This window comes from Anolis carolinensis, chromosome 4, assembly GCF_035594765.1.
Source record: "Anolis carolinensis isolate JA03-04 chromosome 4, rAnoCar3.1.pri, whole genome shotgun sequence".
In the NCBI taxonomy this organism is placed as follows: Eukaryota; Metazoa; Chordata; class Lepidosauria; order Squamata; family Dactyloidae; genus Anolis; species Anolis carolinensis.
The window spans coordinates 96,310,424-96,331,709 of NC_085844.1; the positions used below are offsets into that span (position 1 = coordinate 96,310,424).

Below are 21,286 nucleotides of genomic sequence, written 5' to 3' on the forward strand. Positions count from 1 at the left end.
ATCCCCTTATGGCTGCTGATTCTCTCTTTAAAACAGTGGTTCCCACAGGTCAGCCATGAGACCTAACAGAAGATCCACAAGACATGCAGGGAAAATCAGCTTTAGACTATTAAATATAGTTTTCTGCAGGCGAGCAGATGGTGACCACTGGATGGCATATGTTCTGTATCAGAAACTAGAACTGATGAGGTTTATCCAATGCAATTTTCTGAATGAGCATCCCAAATAACCAAACTGAATCTAAAGTTGACCAAAAACTGATTCGTAACCCTTTTGGTACTAATGTTGGAGAGTGGTCCCTGGTCAAAGTTGTCCCCGTTCAAGTAGACCCTGGTCAAAGTGGTCCCTGATCAAAAGTGGTCTCTGGTCAGGTGGTCCCTGGTCAAAAAAAAGTTGGGAACCATTGCTTTAAAATGATTACGTGAGTATTTCTTGTAGTAACTCAGGTTTCCACATGTCTTGTAATCTTCCTGGAAGAGAAGAAAGGCAGCCTTGGGGAACACTTCATGGTACAATTAGGCATACCCATCAATTTTCTTAGTCAACGTCCCCTCCCTCAGGGATGCCTCTATCAGTAGTCGGAATGAGGCAGCTCCCCAGGCAACAGATATTGGAAGCTGGGAAGGTTCAACAGAGTGGAATAGGACTGAGCTATGAATATAAGGTCTCCTGCCTGCCAAATAATAATAATAATAATAATAATAATAATAATAATAACAACAACAACAACAACAACTTTTTTTTGTATGCCGCCTCCATCTCCCCAAGGGGACTCAGAGCAACTCATATAGGGATGAGCCCAATCAACATCAAACATCATAAAATAGTCAATTTAAAACACATACATCATTACATAAAACAGGATGATCAACCAGCAATTTAAAACAACATAAAAGTATAAAAGCATCAAAACAATTTTAATCAATCGTCAGTGAGCCTATGAAAAGTCCAGTCCTCAATATAGATGGGCAAACCATCGCAACTCATTGTAAATTAGGACTGATGAGTGAAGTGCATGTGTCAGAGTAAAGTGCATAGGGTGAGTAGAACAGGGTGGGGAAATGACTGAGGAGGAGAACAACAGTAAAGTGCCAGAACAGGTTTCAAATCTTAATAGGAACCAAGATTATAAGGACTTGTCTAATCAAATGCACAGCGGAACATCCATGTTTTTAGTTCTTTGCGGAAGACGGAAAGGGTAGGAACTAACCTAATTTCCCTGGGGACAGAATTCCAGAGCTGGGGAGCCACCACAGAGAAGGCCCTGTCCAGCATCCGCACCAGCCATGCTTGCGAAGGGGGAGGAAGCGAGAGAAGAGCCTTCCCAGAAGATCTTGGAGATTGCCCAGGTTCGTGGGGAAAGATGCGGTTGCGAAGATAAGTCGGTCCCAAACCATTTAAGGCTATATAGGTAATAACCTGCACCTTGACTTGGGACCAGAAACTTATCAGCAGCCAGTGGAGCTGTTTAAACAGGGGAGTTGACCGCTCCCTGTAACTGGCTCCAGTTAACAATCTGGCTGCTGATCTTTGAACCAGCTGTAGTTTCCGAGCCTTCTTCAAAGGCAGCCCCACATAGAGTGCATTGCAGTAATCCAGTCTGGAGGTAACTAAGGCGTGGACCACCTTGGTCAAGTCGGACTTCTTGAGGTACGGTCGCAGATGGCGCACAAGCTTTCATTGTGCAAAGTCTCTCCCAGCCACCGCCGACACCTGAGCATCAAGCACCAGCGCTGAATCTAGGAGGACCCCCAGACTGTGGACCTGTGTCTTCAGGGGGAGTGTAACCCCATCAAGCACAGGTTGCCACCCTATACCCTGATCAGTCACGCGACTGATCTGGAGGACCTCTGTCTTGTCAGGATTAAGCTTCAGTTTGTTAACCCTCATCCAGTCCACCACAGTGGCCAGGCACTTACCAGGACCCTAGGGGCTTCCTTGGAGTTAGGTGGAAAAGAGTAATAGAGTTGGATGTCATCTGCATAGAGATGGTACCGCACTCCAAAACTCCAGATGACCTCATTCAAGGGTTTCATGTAGATGTTAAATAGCATAGGAGATAGAATAGAACTTTGCAGGACCCCACAGGTCAAAGGCTAGGGGTCCAAGCAAGTATCTCCTAGCTTCACCAACTGGGAATGATTCTCCAGGAAGGAGCGGAGCCATGGCAAAGCAATGCCCCCAATACCCATTCCGGAGAGCTGTCCCAGAAGGATACCATGGTCAATGGTATCAAAAGCCGCTGAGATGTCCAGGAGAACCAACAGGGACACACTCCCCCTGTCGAGTTCTCTGCGGAGGTCATCCACCAAGGTGACCAAAGCTGTCTCGGTACCGTGACCAGGCCTGAAGCCTGACTGGGATGGATCTAGAAAGTTGGTCTCATCGAGGAATCCCTGGAGCTGTGTGGCAATCAAAGAATCACCCTCACATAGGTTGTCCAACTTCTTGTTCAGTGTCTCTAGGTGTTGGGATATAGGACATATTGATTGTCCCAGCAGTTTACAAATGTTTGACAAATCCGTATTCCTATGAGTTTCTTGGCTCTCCATGGCCGTCTACCTTCTTCCACTTCTTTTTCTTCCACTACCTTTCTATAGTTTCTAACAATCACTTACTCTTTCCATCTGATCTACTTTCTTGTCCTTCTTCCACCCCCAATCTACATCCGATCTTACCTTTTAATTACACTCTCATTTTGTCTTGGTTTCCCAAGACCTCCATTCTGCATCTCACTTCTACCCTCTCTTATCTGCCTTCTCTACCAACTTCTACTTTACATTAAATTCTTCCTCAGTCCTCCTCAAACCTTCCTCAAACCTTCTGTACCAACTTCCACTTTATATTCTATTCTTCATCAATCGTCAGCCATTTAAAACCACGTACTTAACCATCAATACAATCTTTCAATTACTCTGTTCATTCCGTTCACCCATAGGTGCTGTGGAGCACATTCTCTTCACCAATGGTGAAATGTGATTCTTTAGAACATGCTTTAGGAGGGAGCATCTCCACATGTTCACATCAGAGCAGGATGTGCCTTGCCTACGTTACTCCTTGCCTACGTTACTAAGTGTCTTGTCTAGAAGGTACAGATTGTTTTCAAGATGTACTACAGGTGATCAAGGTATGGCCTCTTTGACCTCTCTGTTCCCTTAAGACTCAGAATAGCCAGTTGAGCCTGATTTCTCAGACAGATCTTAATCTGCACATGTCTATAAGTAGACCAGCAAGGAATTCTCACTGCCTACAGTCACAAGGAATTAGATTTCTCCACCCATCCATTCAATAAATCAAAATAGATCCCATAAGCCTGAAACGTGGCCACCCTACTATATATCATATAGCATTTCTTCAGACCCTAGAACTATCCAAAAGCCAACATGGTGGGGAGAAGAACACTTTTTGAGTTCCAAATACACACAGAAACAAGGTGGTTTGCGAACTGAACTACAGCTCTGGAAATGAAGGTCCAAATTCCTGCTCAGCCATGGAAAACCACTGGGTGACCTTGAGCAAGTCTCTCACTCTCTCAGCTGTAGAAGAAGGAAAAACAAATCCCCTCTGAACAAATCTTGCCTAGAAGACTCCATGATCAATTCATCTTAAGGTCATCAAGAGCTGGAAACCACTTGACGGTACACAACAACAAAGCATAGTTCACAAAAGCCCTTCTTATTGATCGTAATGGCTGAGACCTCTGGGAGATGAAGTCCAAAATATCTGCTCAGCCAAGTATTTCCCAATCCTACATAACTGCTGATTCTGTGCACCCCCATCAAAAAGCTTTCCAGCATATGGGATTAAGATTTACATTATGTTATAACTTGAAAGAGATTTTTTATTGATGTGTCAATGATACGAGAGTTGAATGAAAAGTAATGCCTCCACCTTCGTAACTCCTCAACAGATGACAGTACTGGTATGCGGCAGGTACTGGCTTGTTCAGTAGACTCTGCAGTTTCATTTGGCGGGAAGCCTTAACATTGAATGGTTGTGTTGTTAAAGTGCAAAGTATGGAACCCTGCGCAGACGGTTGGTCAATGCGACTTAAGCAATGTGCAGTCACAGAATTCTTGACAACAAAAGGTGTCACCCCAAAGGAGATTCATCAGAGAATGCAAGCTGTTTATGGTGATTGTGTTGATGTGAGTACTGTGCATTGTTGGGCGAGTAATTTTAAAGAAGTTGAGGTGGGAACATCTGACTTGTGTGACAAACAAAGAGTTGGACGTCCTGTGACAAAAACCACCGAGTTTCACAAGCAAAAGGTTGACAGATTGATTCAGGATGATCGTTGTATCACTCAGAGAGAAATTTCAAGCATTATCGGCATTTTACAAGAATGTATGGGTTATATTATTGCTTTGCTTGGCTATCGGAAGATCTGTGCACGATGGGTACTGTGAGACTCTGGTTGCGGAAACAGAATGTCGACTTCTTTCGTGACGGCTTCAGAAAACTTGTTCATCGTTGGCAGAAATGTATCCAATTGTCTGGTGATTATGTGGAAAAGTGAATAGTGGTGGTTAAAGAGCACATCCTAAGGATTGTTTCTGTATTTAATTTATTAAAATATTCGAGTAACAAAGGTGGAGGCATTACTTTTCAACCTTTGTATGTGACTCTTGAAAAGCTTTCTAAGATGTATAAAGAGGTTTTCAACACTTGCTGGAAATGTAAACAGCAAATGGGATTCTACTACCATACATGGTGGATATGTAAACATGCCAAGAAATATTGGATTCAAATACATATGGTGATCCAGAAGGCTTTTTTGGGGGGAGGGGGGTATCCAGTTAAAACCTTTTATGCTTGGTCTGACATAAAAATGACAATGACATGCTGTTGCAATATATGATCACACCAGCCAGATTGCTCTATGCGCAAAAATGGAAGAACTCACTCAGCAACAGAGATTGGATGATAAAAATGTTGGACTTGGCCAAGATAGACAAATTAACTTGTTTCCTAAAAGAAGGGACATTTTTAATAATAATAATAATAATAATAATTGTGCGGTTTTCTGGCATTGTATATTTCTGCTGCTTCTGTGACTGTTCATTAGTATTTTGATTCCGTAGCTCATTTGTCGATAGATATCTAGAATCAGCAGCATCCACCTTGGTCCTTTTTATCCTAGGCGATGACCGAGCCAGTATAGACTTCGTTTTGGTTTGATTCTCCATAAGGCGAATGGGTTAGGTGCTCTTAGTTCCACTCCTCAGCTGAGGCCTCTCTGGCTTAGTTGGACATGCTGGTAGTTACACTACCGCCAGCACAGCCTTCAGTCATCACTGGAGTGGTTAAGCCCCCCCACCACGTCAAGGTGGCACCTGTGGGGGACAGACTACAAACAGAGGCACAACTATGTGGCCCAAATGATTCACTGGAACTTATGCCTCAAGTACCACCTCCCAGCAGTAAAGAACTGGTGGGATCACAAACCTGCAAAAGTATTGGAAAATGAACACGCAGAGATAATGTGGGACTTCCAAATCCAGACTGACAAAGTTCTGGAACACAACACACCAGACATCACAATTGTGGAAAAGAAAAAGGTTTGGATCATTGATGTTGCCATCCCAAGTGACAGTCGCATTGACGAAAAACAACAGGAAAAACTCAGCCGCTATCAGGACCTCAAGATTGAACTTCAAAAACTCTGGCAGAAACTAGTACAGGTGGTCCCGGTGGTGATGGGCACATTGGGTGCCGTTCCAAAAGATCTCAGCCGGCATTTGGAAACAGTAGACATTGACAAAATCACAATCTTCCAACTGCAAAAGGTCACCCTACTGGGATCTGCACGCATCATCCGAAAATACATCACACAGTCCTAGACACTTGGGAAGTGTTCGACTTGTGATTTTGTGATACGAAATCCAGCATATCTATCTTGTTTGCTGTGTCATAATAAAATAATAATAATAATAACAACAACAACAACATCTTTATTTCTAGACCGCCCTCTCTCCCCAAAGGGAAAAATTGAAAGACTGGATACCGTTTGTTTACTTCGTTCAACTTTAAGAATTGCAAAAAAATATTGTTTTGACTCCTTGGAGGTCCCCGGGGGTGGGGCACCAACATGTTTTCTACACCCCTAGAGGAAGTATTTGTGGGAAGGATTGTTTTCTTAGGGCAGTAGTTCTCAGCCTGTGGGTCCCCAGATGTTTTGGCCTTCAACGCCCAGAAATCCTACCAGCTGGTAAACTGGCTGGGATTTCTGGGAGTTGTAGGCCAAAATATCTGGGAACCCACAGGTTGAGAACCACTGTCTTGGGGGGGGGGGTCTTCAGTCTGCATTTTGCCCACCCCAATTTCATAAAGAAATAGCATGAATTGCAAGGAGTGTTAAGTTCACTTTTCCATCACTTGTGGGAACACAAAGAATAAATAGAATAGAGAATAAGAATAATAATTACAATGATAACAATGATAATTTGGGGGGGGAAATACTTGCTTTGGGAGTGAAGAGATATGTTAATCCATCAACAGCTCCAGGGAGGGTCAATCCATAAATAAGAAATATAGTTAGAAGTATGTAAGGAAATGTGGTTGTAAAGTATATTGCCTAAGAAGAGAGAAAAAGCAGAAAAACAGTCAGTCATAAAGACAGAAAGAGGAAGGAGCTAGTGAAGTCACTGTTGCTCTGTCTCATTGCATCAGAGCATGGATCTACTTTATTTTTTTTAAAAAAAATATTTTTTATTGTTATTATTGAGAAAAAGTTACAATTATATAAACATATTCTATACATTTCCCCCTCTTTTATTTACATTCACCCCTGTGCTCCTCTTCCCCAGAGCCATCTCTTCTTCTGTAGTCCCACCAAAAGTTCAATTCTTCATTTGGAGGTAAATTCCCATCTTCTTTTTCCAATAATTTTTCTAGAAATTTTCTCCAAATACTTTCAAAATCATTTTTTTCCATAATCCCTTCTTTACTTTTAAATTTGATGTTAGCTTGTCATTCAGTGCCATTCGCCAAACTTCTTTATACCATTCATTAATTTGTATTTTCATTTCTCCTTTCCAATATTTTGCAATTAATAATCTAGCTGCTGTTAATAGCATGTCTATTAAATTTTTTCCCTCTTATCATTCTCATCCTCTTTTTTAATTAAAAGTAATATTTCCACTGGATTCCTTCTAATTTTTATATTCATAATATTTTCTATTTCCCTTATGACCAATTCCCAAAAACCTTTTACATGTTTACAATCCCACCACATATGCATGTAGGTTCCAATTTCCTGGCACCCTCGCCAGCATTTTTCATTATTATTCTTATTCACAATATTTAACCTTCTTGGTGTTAAATACCACTTCCAAATTAGTTTGTAATAATTTTCTTTTATTCTAATTGACATGTTTTTTAATTGTCTTGTTTTCCATATCTCCTCCCATTCTTTTTCCGTTATCTTTGTTCCTAATTCCTCCTCCCATGATTCTCTTAATGTTCTGCAGGAGGCAAAAACAGATTTAAAGTGGATCCAGTCGCTATCAGGACCTCAAGATTGAACTTCAAAAACTCTGGCAGAAACCAGTACAGGTGGTCCCGGTGGTGATGGGCACATTGGGTGCCGTTCCAAAAGATCTCAGCCGGCATTTGGAAACAGTAGACATTGACAAAATCACAATCTGCCTCCTGCAGAATTCTGGGGTTTGTAGTTTGATGAGGCCCAGGAGCTGTCTGGCTGAGCTGTTCAAAGGGCCCTCTCTAAAGTGGATTTAAAATGGATCCAACCTCTAGTGTGATGAGGTACAACTGACTAATAATACAATCCACATCATGGTGAATCCATGGGTTCCCCACAGGGTGTGTGCAAAACCTCTTGCTCCACACCCCACATCGCACAAACTGCCCCCCCCCCCCCAAGTGCCCCATTGCTGGTATGGCTACATGGGAAGGTTTCCGTGTTGTCACCGTGGTAGCTGCTTCCTCTCATCTTTCGGCATGGAGCCGAGCGTAAGTCCCTGTGCATCATCTAATGAGCTCCATGCTGAAAGTGGAGAGGAAGTAGCGTACGATGGGCAAATCAGCCCATTTAATGAGGTAGTAAGACAAGTTTCACAACAAATTACTTTTTTACAGAAATAATACTCCCTGATCACATTGGGAGTCTAAAGCTGGATTTACACTTCCATCCAATCCAGTTGCAGAATGCAGATTAACTGCATTATGTGAATGTACACAATCCAGCTCAATGCAGTCAATCTGCATTCTGAAACTGGATTACATGGCAGTGTAGATCCAACCTAGGAGACCAAGTTAATGGATTAGGGTCAGACGCTCCCATCTGGAAGCCCATTACCCAATGGTTGGTCAAAAAGATTCCTAACAATCTTTTCTTTGGGTTGCTGTGAGTTTTCCAGGCTGTATGGCCATGTTCCAGAAGCATTCTCTCCTGACATTTTGCCTGTATTTATGGCAGGCATCTTCAGAAGTTGTGAGGTCTGTTGGAAACTAGGCAAGTGGGGTTTATATATCTGTGGAATGTCGAGGATGGGAGAAAGAACCTCCACTTGCCTAGTTTCCAACAGACCTCACAACCTCTGAGATGCCTGCCGTAGATGGGGGCAAAATGTCAGGAGAGAATGCTTCTGGAAACATGGCCATACAGACTCACAGCACCCAGGATTCAGGCCATGAAAGCCTTCAACAACACAATAATTTCATTATTTTTCTTTTGTTTTCATTTTTCTTAATGTATTCAGAGCCGACTCTAGGTATTTTTCAAGTGTAGGCGAACAGAATTTTGGCTCCCCCCCCCCCAAAAAAAAAGCAATCACTGAAAAATAAAAGCGTTGGGTAAGCGAAAATGTTGGACCAGCTTTGAATTCCCCGCTGCCCACTGGATTTGCCACCCTACTTGGTGAATCCAAGTTCTATTGGCCTCTTTTTGGACCTCAATGTCATGAGGTCTTCAGTCATTGTGGTTGTGATGATGATGTTTATTTATATCCTGCTTTTTCTCTCTACAAAAGAGAGTTACAACTAACAATGGCCCTCCATCTACCTTCACATCCTGGTGATGCCATTAATAAAGTGCTTTTGGGGTGCTGGAGATGGGGCCATTTCTGGTCATAGGATGCTTTGAGAACAAGCACCTGATGAAACCTGGTCCTGCCAAATTGCTGCCAGGTTGTGTAGTTAGGTTTTTAGGGTCACATTTGGTTGCTCATGACTGAAACCATGAATGTCCAGCACTTAGGCTATCATAGCTCCAGCTTACCTTAATGCCAGCCTTAATATCACCTCAAAATTTATTTATTACCTAAATGTATAGCCCAGTCCTTCTGCCAAAGCTACTACTCAAACAAAATACAGTAGAGTCTCACTTATTTATTTATTTATTTACAGTATTTATATTCCGCCCTTCTCGCCCCGAAGGGGACTCAGGGCTGATCACATTACACATATAAGGCAAACATTCAATGCCTTTAACAGAACAAAGACAAGACAAACATAGGCTCCGAGCTGGCTTCGAACTCATGACCTCTTGGTCAGAGTGATTTGTTGCAGCTGGCTGGCTGCTCACCAGCCTGCGCCACAGCCCAGGCCTTATCCAACGTTCTGGATTATCCAACTCATTTTTGTAGTCAATGTTTTCAATACATCGTGATATTTTGGTGCTAAATTCGTAAATACCGCAATTACTACATAGCATTACTGCGTATTGAACTACTTTTTCTGTCAAATTTGTTGTATAACATGATGTTTTGGTGCTTAATTTGTATAATCATAACCTAATTTGATGTTTAATAGGCTTTTCCTTAATGCCTTCTTATTATCCAACATATTCGCTTATCCAACATTCTGCTGGCCCGTTTATGTTGGATAAGTGAGACTCTACTGTACATTCAAAGCATTTAAATAGATTAAACACAATTAAAGACTTATGCATTAATTTTAAAAGACCAAGAATTAGGAAAACAATCACCTTTCCAGTTGATTCAATGCCCCGAATGCAACAAACATAGACAATCAGCCAACAACCAATCAAGCACAATAACATCCACCATACGAAGGGGCCGCTCTCCTCAATATCTGCGCTGATGTTTAAAGTGCGCCTATACCAAAAAAAATTGGTAGGTGTGCTTTTACGACATTCTTCCATGAGGACTGAAATAAGAAGCACAGAAATCATTATTAGATGAGATACCCACACACCTGGTCAGATCCATCTGATAAACGATTGAACAACATCAGCTGGCTGCCTGTCCACTGGTTTTCACACCCACATCATATGGCTACCTGATCAGTCTTGCATTTTGATCTCGAATTAACAAGAACTGTAGATTATAATTAACATAACAGCACTGGAGATATTACAGATGCTGCCTAAACAGAAACATGTCCTGTACTTTCCGGGACTTACTGCCAGGGCTGCTCAGCATCCAATGCAGTTAGAATATTGTACTGCGGCAAGGGAGATCCAGGTTCTAATTCCTGCACAATCCTGACTGGGCAATTGTAGGCCACTCACTCCCATTCACCCAGGTCTGTAGTTGGGGGGGGGGGGTGTTAGGGGTTCAACCCCCCCCCCCCTGAAATTTTTCAAGTTAAAAAAAAAACCTGGTTTACTCATGAATTTTAACTGGCCAACCAAATCCCCATGCTAAGTCTTCACTTCACTTCACTTCACTTTATTTCTTAATTAGTCGCTCTCCACCAGAGTGCTCTGAGCGACTTACAATTTAAAATATCATTCCACAATATAAAAAACATTCTACATAAAAACATTCAATCTAAAAACATTCAACAGTGACTATTTGGCAAATTAGATCTGATTTACTTAAATGCACAATCAAACAGCCAAGTCTTGAGCGCTTTTACAAAAGGTCGCAACTCCGACATTGCTCTAACATATGGAGGCAATGAGTTCCACAGAATTGGAGCATAGGCCGAAAAGGCTTGTGGCTTCCAGGTGTACCTCCCTATGAGACACAAAAAATTAAGAGTCCCTCCAGGCACTATCTCAAGCAGATATCAACAGGTCTGAACCCAGGGGGCGGGTGGGTCATGGGTTCAAACCCTCCCCCCCCCCCGAAGTTTTCAAAACCTCTCCCAAAAAAATTTTCTGGCTACGGCCCTGCATATTAGGGTTGTGCAATCAGGGTAAACCTTGACCCATTTTGTGTCCTGGCTTTTGGTGGGAAGCCCAATCCATTTTTGGGAGCCTCCTGAAATCTGGAGGACAGATTCTGTTTTCGCTCTGGGGTGCCAAAAGATCCATTTTCTATTGGCCCATTATGGAAGGGGGCTTCCTAGGCTTCCTTTCCCATCATTTTAGCCATTTAAGCTGTTTCTACTCTAGAGGAGAGGTGCTCAGCTGCAGATAGGCACTTGCTTTAAGGAGGCTTCTTACCTGTTTTTACTCTAGAGTAGAGGCACTTGGCTGCAGGCAGGCGCACACTCTTTCTCTCCCGGACCTGCACGCCACACAAACTCTTTCAAAGGCATTTAAAGGAGGCAAGTTCTTAAAGTTGTTTCTTACTCTAGAGGAGAGGCGCTCAGCTGCAGCACTATTTCCAAGGCATTTAAAGGAGGCAAGTTCTTAAAGCTGTTTTTTACTCTAGAGGAGAGGCACTTGGCTGCAGCACTATTTCCAAGGCATTTAAAGGAGGCAAGTTCTTAAAGCTGTTTCTTACTCTAGAGGAGAGGCGCTCAGCTGCAGCACTATTTCCAAGGCATTTAAAGGAGGCAAGTTCTTAAAGCTGTTTTTTACTCTAGAGGAGAGGCGCTTGGCTGCAGCACTATTTCCAAGGCATTTAAAGGAGGCAAGTTCTTAAAGCTGTTTCTTACTCTAGAGGAGAGGCGCTCGGCTGCAAGCAGGCACGCGCTTTAAGGAGGCTTCTTTTTCTTAAAGCTGTCTACTCTAGAGGAAAGGGGCTGCAGACAGGCCTGCACCATGCCAGCAGCCCCACGCTCTTTCCAAGGCATTTTAAAGAGACTTCCCACTTCCAGGTAAGCAAGAGTGATGACCTCCTGGAAGAGGAGAGGTAACTGGTAGTATTTTTTCAGGGAATAAGGGTTTTCTTTTTGTTTGCTGGGGGATTAATAAAAAGATTAAACTGTGATACTGAAAAGCAGAGGAGGAACCGAGATTGGCTCCCTCTTGTTTTCGTGTCGGGTGGGTTTTTGTACTGGGAGAGCCCTTACCATTACGGGCTCCTGAAGGTACTGAAAGAAACGGAGGAAACAAATTTTGTGCATAAGTCTTGCTGATATACCTGAAAGGGTTGCTGATATGAGGATTAAATAGGAAGGAGCAGAGTCATGTATGCTGGCTTGATTGGTTTTTTTTTCTTTTCGTGTCAGGAGCAACTTGAGTTGCTTCTGGAGTGAGAGAATTGGCCGTCTGCAAAGACATTGCCCAGGGGACGCCCAAATGTTTTGATGTTTTTACCATCCATGTGGGAGGCTTCTCTCATGTCCCCGCATGGAGCTGGAGCTGATAGAGGGAGCTCATCTGCACTCTTCCCCCGGTGGGATTTGAACCTGGCAGTTTTCAGGTCAGCAACCCAACCTTCAAGTCACTTAGTCCACTACGCCATCTGGTTGGTGGAAAGATGAAAAAAGGTGCCTCTCCAACATAGAATAAATGAAGTTTGATGCACCTCCTTAACTTCCATGTCTCAATGCTCTGGAATCCTGGGAGTTACAGCTTTGTGAGAAACAGCAGTCTTTGGCAGGGAAAGACTAAGACCTTGTAAAAGGTGGGAGCAAGGGAGAACCGGCAAGACTCCAGGAGGATCAGCTTGTCTAAAGTTCCTTCAAACATTTAAAATGCCTAAGACATTAATAACTGAAAGCAGTAATAAGCATCTTGGAATTTCACCTGGATCATCTTGTGGACAGGAACTCCATGGTAAGGGATTTCTGAAAGAGTTTATAAAATACCACATCACCCAGGCCATAATCATATTATAGTAGACGCTCACTAGGAATGACACCACCACAGAGCCATAACCTGCAGAATACACAAGTAGACACAGCATAGGCATCAACAAGTGACAGCAAAGAACCAGTGCTTGCAATTTAACACCAATACTATTGCAGGAGTTAGTTGCATCCAATGAAAAGATCAAATGATGAGCAAGCTGCATTAGAACTGCCATAACTTTCTGATTACTATGGTGACATGATTCAAAACACCACTATAAATGAGCTGCGTGTTGAAGACTAAAATACTGTGAAAGCAGCTATAAATACACTTGCAATTTTTGAATCTAATTAAATAATGAGTATTTGTCCTATCACATAGCGGAGGGATGACTCCTCCCAATTCATATCATGTTCTCCTACACCAGTGGTTCTCAACATTCCTAATGCCGCAACCCCTTAATACAGTTTATCATGTTGTGGTGACCCCCAACTATAACATTATTTTAGTTGCGAATTAATAACTGTAATTTTGTTACTGTTATGAATTAAAATGTAAATATCTGATATGCAGGACGTATTTTCACCCAAATTTGAATGCTCTTGGGGTTGAGAGGGGATTGATTTTGTCATTTGGGAGTTGTAGTTGCTGGGATTTATAGTTAACCTAAAATCAAAGAGCATTCTGAACTCCACCAATAATGGACTTGAACCAAATTTGACATACAGAATTCCCATGACCAACATAAAATACTGGAAGGGTTTGGTGGGCATTAACCTTAAGTTTTGGAGTTGTAGTTCACATACATCCAGAGAGCACTGTGGACTCGACCAATGATGGATCTGGACCAAACTTGGCACATACACTCAATATGCCCAAATTTGAACACTGGTGGAGTTTGGGGGAAATTGTGATGTCCCATGGGCCCCTGGGTCGTGACCATGGCGCCATTATGGATCAAAGTGATGAGGAAATGGGATTTCTGCTGTTTCAGCAAGAGGTTGTTCCTTTCCAGATGCCTTTTGTTGACAATTCTAGTCCGGAGCTCATTAAAAAGGACCTTGAACAGGTGCCTATTCCCAGCACCTCTCCCCCCTTTGCGAGAAGGGAATTTTGGGAGGCTAGCCGCTCAGAGCAAACACGAAAAAGCGCCTGATTAGCGGCTAGAAAGAGCGCTAATTAGCTCGTTTCCCCTGAGAGTTCTTAGGGAGGATCGCATCTGGCCGAAGATGTTGTTTCAGTTCTTTTCCCTTGGGAAAAGGAGCATTGGACACCTGCTTTGCAGGATGATTTGAAGTTCTTTAAAAGTTCCCCGCACCGGCTAGTCTTTGCGGAGTCAATGTGTGAATTGGAGGATTAACCTCGCTTCCAGCCAAGTGTGGACTGCGTTTAAGTCCACTGTCTTCCAGCCTTTTCGTGCCTTGCCAAGCCATGTTCCTTGACTTGTCTTGCCATGAATCCAGTCTTGTTTTGCCGTGCCGTGTATCCAGCCTTGTTTCCAGTTCCTTGCCTTTGGATTTGTTCTGTACTCTAGTGAAAGACTTGGACGTTTTCCCCACTCAAACTGCTTGGAAGTTTGAGTGTGTTTCGGTTTTTTGGATTACAACTTTAAACTCTAATATTATATATTGGACAATATATTACTGGACTATATTTGACCTTTCCTGAAAGGTCTATTGATGGACTATACTTTCTACTTGTTTTCATTTTAATTCCTTAATTCCTTAATAAAGATATTAGATTGTTTATTGGCCTCAGTGTATTGGTTTCCAGTGCTCACGCAGCCAGGGGCGTCACAATTATTTATTTATTTATTTATTTATTTATTTCCATCATTTATATGCCGCCCTTCTCACCCGAAGGGACTCAGGGCGGCTCACAATACAGTAGAAAAATAAAACATAGCAATATAAAACAATCAATTTAAAACAATCCCATAAATACATTTAAAATAGACCTTGATATTTGGGAGTTGCAGTTGCTGGAATTTATAGTTCACCTACAATCAAAGAGCCCCTTGAACCTCACAAATGATAGAGTTGGGCCAAACTTCCCACACAGAACCCCCATGACCAACAGAAAATACTGGAGGGATTTGGGTTCCTAAGACCATCAGAAATATGTGTTTTCTGATTATCTTTGGCAACCCTCCCAAAACCCCTCTCATGACCCCCCCAGGTTCCCGACCCCCAGGTTGTGAAATGCTGTCCTACAATCATTCCCTCTCTTCTCTTTGATGGATCTTGCACAACCAGGCAACTACATGGTGCCCCTGATAGTATCACAGATTCACGTTTCCAGGATTGAACAATACTTAGCATTATTTCATCATGAAAGCTAGAGAAACTTACCAAGTCCACTCAGGTGAGGTGAGATATGTTTCCAGACACCAGTGGTACCTTTTCTTAAGCGCTGTCCTAGGGCCAACTCCATGTGAAATAGTGGGAGTCCTTCAAACACAAGGGCGATAACATACGGAATCAAGAAGGCCCCTGAAAACATAACAGCCAAGTACAGATCACTCAGAGGCTGACCATTGTCAAACCGTTCATTATTCTCATAACAATAGTGTCTGATAGACAATAGTACATAGAATCATAGTTGAAAGAGACCAGAAGAGCCATTCACAGTTCTGGGCATCATCATATAGGAAGACCGATACTTACCTTGAATATTTACAAAGTACAGTGATAAATATAGTTTGGAAATACATTTAATTTAAATTGGGCAACATCAACTCAGTATTAAAATCATATAATAAACAACCAGTCAAACTATACTTTGCTCGTTTAACAGTATATCACAAACCATAGCTTGTTGTTACATCTGGATCTAGATCAGTGGTTCTCAACCTGTGGGTCCCCAGATGTTTTGGCCTTCAATTCCCAGAAATCCTAACAGCTGGTAAATGGGCTGGGATTTCTTGGAGTGGTCGGCCAAAACACCTAGGGACCCATAGGTTGAGAACCACTGATCTAGATAAATGAAATAAACTGTCATCCAAAGCATCTAGAGTGCACCAGGTTGCCCGCAGACACTGTTTTATAGGTGTTGTTGTCCACTTCAATTGCAAGGAAATTTGGTTATGGGCCCTTCCACACAGCTATATGACTCAGAATATAAAGGCAGATAATCCACAATATCTGCTTCGAACTGGATTATTGGAGTCCACACTGCCATATAATTCAGTTCAATGTGGATTTTATACAGCTGTGTGGAAGCCTAAAGAGCCTAAGGAGACACAAAGGGATCTTGCATGGCAAAACAGAGTACACAGAGTATATATTGGAACAATTAAGAAATTGTAATGGTCTTCATCTCTAGCTACTTTTTAATTATATGATACGATATTCTACATTCTGGTCAATGCTCCAGTTATTTTGCCTGCTTGCCAATTATTTTTCTTTACCCATGTTATTGCTTCCTAAAGATCATGTATCTAAAACTAAATGGTCCATTTAGGTTTGCAACCTTTGCTTTGATGATCAGTTTGCGGTTTGTGGAGCAGCTGTAGCAATCTTAGTTCAAACAGTTATTTAACGTAACAGAGAAACAAGTGGCACTTTATTCCATAAGAAATACAGTAGAGTCTCACTTATCCAACATTCGCTTATCCAACGTTCTGGATTATCCAACGCATTTTTGTAGTCAATGTTTTCAATATATCGTGATTTTTTGGTGCTAAATTCATAAATACAGTAATTACTATGTAGCATTACTGCATATTGAACTACTTTTTCTGTCAAATTTGTTGTATAACATGATGTTTTGGTGCTTAATTTGTAAAATCATAACCTAATTTGATGTTTAATAGGCTTCTCCTTCATCTCTCCTTATTATCCAACATATTCGCTTATCCAACGTTCTGCCGGCCCGTTTATGTTGGATAAGTGAGACTCTGATGTAGGTTAGTCTTTCTGGTACCTCAGGGCCTTTATTAGATTTTGAAGCCTCAGTCAAACAGCAGAAAGTCTGGAAATCATTTACTAAGATCTCACAAAGCAGTCTAAAATTATAAGAAAACTGCTACTGTAGATGAAGCCCTGCTTTCGAACACCTTAAGTTCAACACAATTTCTGCATTTGCAGAAAATTTACAATAATTTCCCCCAATGAAAAATGCATATATGAGCATCAATTCTTGAAATCAATATTAAGAACCAATCAGGACCTGTTTATTATCCTTTCACCTCTGATGATGCTTGGAAAAATTAAAATAAACAAATCCATGTCTATTTAGTCAGAGAAAGTAAGTAACTGAATCACCGAGGCAATAAATCCAGGCAATAAAGACATGTCAATCAGTAACGATGGAGAATGATGAGAAGTCCAAGAAGACGCAAATGTTAAGTAGGGCATTTCAGATGTGAGTTATTTAGTGACACTAAAAAGTTGGAATGTTATTCAGAAAGTTGTGGAGGTGCCCAGGGTTCACTGAAAATTCAGAATACATTCCCACATTTTAACTACCGAGAACTTCTGCAGTCCAAACACTGAATACATCTCATCATACTTACAGTCCCATCCCCCCTCAAGGGCCGGGCTGTGGCGCAGCTGGCTAGTAACCAGCTGCAATAAATCACTATTGACCGAGAGGTCATGAGTTCGAAGCCTGGGTCGGGTTAAGCCCCCGACCATTAAATAGCCCGGCTTGCTGTTGACCTATGCAGCCCCGAAAGACAGTTGCATCTGTCAAGTAGGGAAATTTAGGTACGCTTTATGTGGGAGGCTAATTTAACTAATTTACAACATCATAAAACTGCCAGCAAAACACGAGGAAAGGAATGAGGAAGTACAGTCACTAGTGGACAGTGAAGCAACAGCTCCCCCTGTGGCCGGAATTGTGAAGCTGGAAAAAAATGTTAAATGCCTCTGTGTCTATCTATAGACGTTGTTTGTCTGTCTGAATGTTTGCCATATATGTGTTCATTGTAATCCGCCCTGAGTCCCCTTCGGGGTGAGAAGGGCGGAATATAAATACTGTAAATAAATAAATAAATAAATAAATAAATTTTATGGGCGGCCACCATAAAGTTACTGGGAGTCACAGCTGCCATCAGACAACTTATAGAAATGCATGATTACTTCCTCCTATGGAAAGAAGTGGTGTAAACAGCATCCCTGTCTCAAGAGTCCAATGGGTTTAGATGGAGAACTATTGGATCCCATGGAAAGCAATGGTTTAAAGCAGCATCCCTGTCTCAAGAGTCCAATGGGTTTAGATGGAGAACTATTGGATCCCAGGGAAAGCAATGGGTTAAAACAGCATCCCTGTCTCAAGAGTCCAATGGGTTTAGATGGAGAACTATTGGATCCCATGGAAAGCAATGGTTTAAAGCAGCATCCCTGTCTCAAGAGTCCAATGGGTTTAGATGGAGAACTATTGGATCCCATGGAAAGCAATGATTTAAAGCAGCATCCCTGTCTCAAGAGTCCAATGGGTTTAGATGGAGAACTATTGGATCCCATGGAAAGCAATGGTTTAAAGCAGCATCCCTGTCTCAAGAGTCCAATGGGTTTAGATGGAGAACTATTGGATCCCATGGAAAGCAATGATTTAAAGCAGCATCCCTGTCTCAAGAGTCCAATGGGTTTAGATAGAGAACTATTGGATCCCATGGAAATCAATGGTTTAAAGCAGCATCCCTGTAAGAGTCCAATGGGTTTAGATGGAGAACTATTGCATTCCATGGAAAAGGATTCTGGCAGATTTTCATGAAGAAAAAAAGTTGGGAGCGAAGACTTATTGCCTATGTGTGATGAGGAAGATAGCGGGCACCTACGGGGAAGAATTAAAAGTCTGATGAGAGGAGAACAAATGATATTGAGTGGAAGAGGCTCCAGATTCCTCTCTTAACTTAACGATGCCTCTCAATATTGCCATCTGATAAGGTCCTCTTACCATATATACTCGAGTATAAGCCAGCCCGAATATAAGCCGAGGCACCTAATTTTACCACAAAATATCGACTCCAGTATAAGCCGAGGGTGGTAAATTTCAGAAATAAAAATAAAAATAGATACCAATAAAATTACATTAATTACATTACATTACATTAATTGAGGCATGAGTAGGTTAAATGTTTTTGAATATTTACATAAAGCTCAAATTTAAGATAAGACTGTCCAACTCTGATCACATCATTATTCTCATCTTCTTCAATGTAAATGTGCTTATTTATCCTTTTAATAATAATAGAGTAAAATAATACATGTAATAATAATAATAATAATAGTTAATTGCACTGGCTTGCTCTCCCGCTGTGGCGCAGGCAGGAGAGCAAGCCAGTGCAATTAACTGCAATGAATCACTCTGACCAGGAGGTCATGAGTTCAAGCCCCGCTCGGAGCCTATGTTTGTTTGTCTTTGTTCTATTTTAAAAGGCATTGAATGTTTGCCTATATGTGTAATGTGATCCGCCCTGAGTCCCCTTCGGGGTGAGAAAGGCGGAATATAAATGCTGTAAATAAATAAATAAAATAAATAATAAATATAGGAAAATAATACAAGTAATAATAAATAGACTAAAATAATAAATGCAATAATAATAATAATAATAATAATAATAATAATAATAATAATAATAAGGTCAGAGTGAAATAATAAATGTAATAATAATAATAATAATAATAATAATAATAATGTAAAATAAATGTAATAGTAGCAACAATAATAGAGAAAAATAATAAATGTAATAATATCAATAATAATAGAGAAAAAGAATAAATGTACCATATATTCTCGAGTATAAGCTGACCCAAATATAAGCCAACCAAGACCCTCACCTGAGTATAAGCCGAGGGGGGCTTTTTCAGTCTTTAAAAAAGGACTGGAAAACTAGGCTTATACTCGAGTATATACAGTAAGAGTATTTCAGCATTCCTGCCAGCTATGTTTTTTTATTCGTTCAGTCGCTTCCGACTCTTCGTGATCTCATGGACCAGCCCACACCAGAGCTCCCTGTCGGCCGTGGCCACCCCCAGCTCCTTCAAGGTCAAGCCAGTCACTTCAAGGATATTATCCATCCATCTCGCCCTTGGTCGACCTCTCTTCCTTTTTCCTTCCATTTCCCCCAGCATCATTCTCTTCGCCAAGCTTTCCTGTCTTCTCATTATGTGGCCAAAGTACTTCATCTTTGCCTCTAATATCCTTCCCTCCAGTGAGCAGCATTATTTCCTGGAGTATGGACTGGTTGGCTCTTCTTGCGTTCCAAGGCACTCTCAGAATTTTCCTCCAACACTACAGTTCAAAAGCGTCTATCTTCTTTCGCTCAGCCTTCCTTATGGTCCAGCTCTCACATCCATAGGTTACTATGGGGAATAGCATTGCTTTTACTATGCGGACCTTCGTTGCTAGTGTGATGTCTCTACTCTTCACTGTTCAGTGTGAGGAAGACAATACATAAGAGAATAATTGTGTATCTTTCCAAGCATTAGTGACCCAATTTCCTTTTAGCCTAAATGAGCAACAACAAAACCAAATACAGTGTTCCCGCACTACTTCATGGTTCACTTTTCGCGGATTTGCTGTTTTGCGGTTTTTCAATAAACTCTAAAAGACTATTATATAAATCACAAAAATTACAATTTACAGCCTAAGGAAGGGAGAAAAGAGAAGCCAAAAAGAGAGAAAAGGAGCCCAAGCGGCAACGGGAAGAGAAGGAGGCGATTTATCAACACACAATTGGTTGATAAAGACTTAAAATAGTGTATAACTACTAAAATAATGTATAAATATTAAAATAAATATAGTGCCCCTACTTCGCGGATTTTCACTTACTGCTGGTGGTCCGGGAACCTAACCCCAGGGATAAGTGAGGGAACACTGTATAGTGAATTGGTTTTTTTTTCCTCTTACCTCCTCCATAGGTTTGGCACAGATATGGAAACCGCCAGACATTCCCAAAGCCAACAGCAAATCCAATGCAACTTAAAAGATATTGGACTTTATTATCCCATTTTGGCCTGGCTTTATCATCTTCAATGATCCTGCTATCAGCAGCAGGAGGTTCTGGCTCCATCTTTACAGCTTATTTTTTTATTTCTCCCCCAGTTCTTTGAGATAAGCAACAGCTTGAACATTGAACCCTTCAATCATTTGTCAAATCCAAGACAGTGAAACACCAGCTTGAAAACCTTGAACAATGGATGCGGAATTTTCCAGCTCTGACATCATACAAAAGAATGAATTCACATAAAACTGCCTAGCAACATACAAACATACATACACTGAGGGTTAATTGCTGATAGGTGTTGCAGCCTTGTACCAATTACAGTAGAGTCTCACTTATCCAAGCTAAACGGGCCAGCAGAAGCTTGGATAAGTGAATATCTTGGATAATAAGGAGGGATTAAGGAAAAGCCTATTAAACATCAAATTAGGTTATGATTT

General features: G+C 41.4%; 1 protein-coding gene across 2 annotated transcripts in view; it reads right to left on the minus strand.

Moving 5' to 3' along the window:
• Positions 1-21,035, minus strand: part of LOC100562616 (sodium-dependent neutral amino acid transporter B(0)AT3) — a 52,723-nt gene extending 31,688 nt beyond the window's left edge. Inside the window, exons 1-5 of one of the 2 annotated variants that reach the window (XM_062980821.1) lie at positions 20,753-21,035; positions 15,247-15,387; positions 12,851-12,982; positions 9,950-10,131; positions 6,467-6,577 (exon numbers count right to left, since the gene is read on the minus strand). In XM_062980821.1, coding sequence (XP_062836891.1) covers positions 6,467-6,577; positions 9,950-10,131; positions 12,851-12,982; positions 15,247-15,387; positions 20,753-20,915 — 729 coding nt within the window. In that variant the 5' untranslated portion in view covers positions 20,916-21,035. The remainder of the gene's footprint in view (positions 1-6,466; positions 6,578-9,949; positions 10,132-12,850; positions 12,983-15,246; positions 15,388-20,752) is intronic. The other variant, XM_062980822.1, reaches the window with a different exon arrangement.
• Positions 21,036-21,286: the final 251 nt, after the last annotated feature.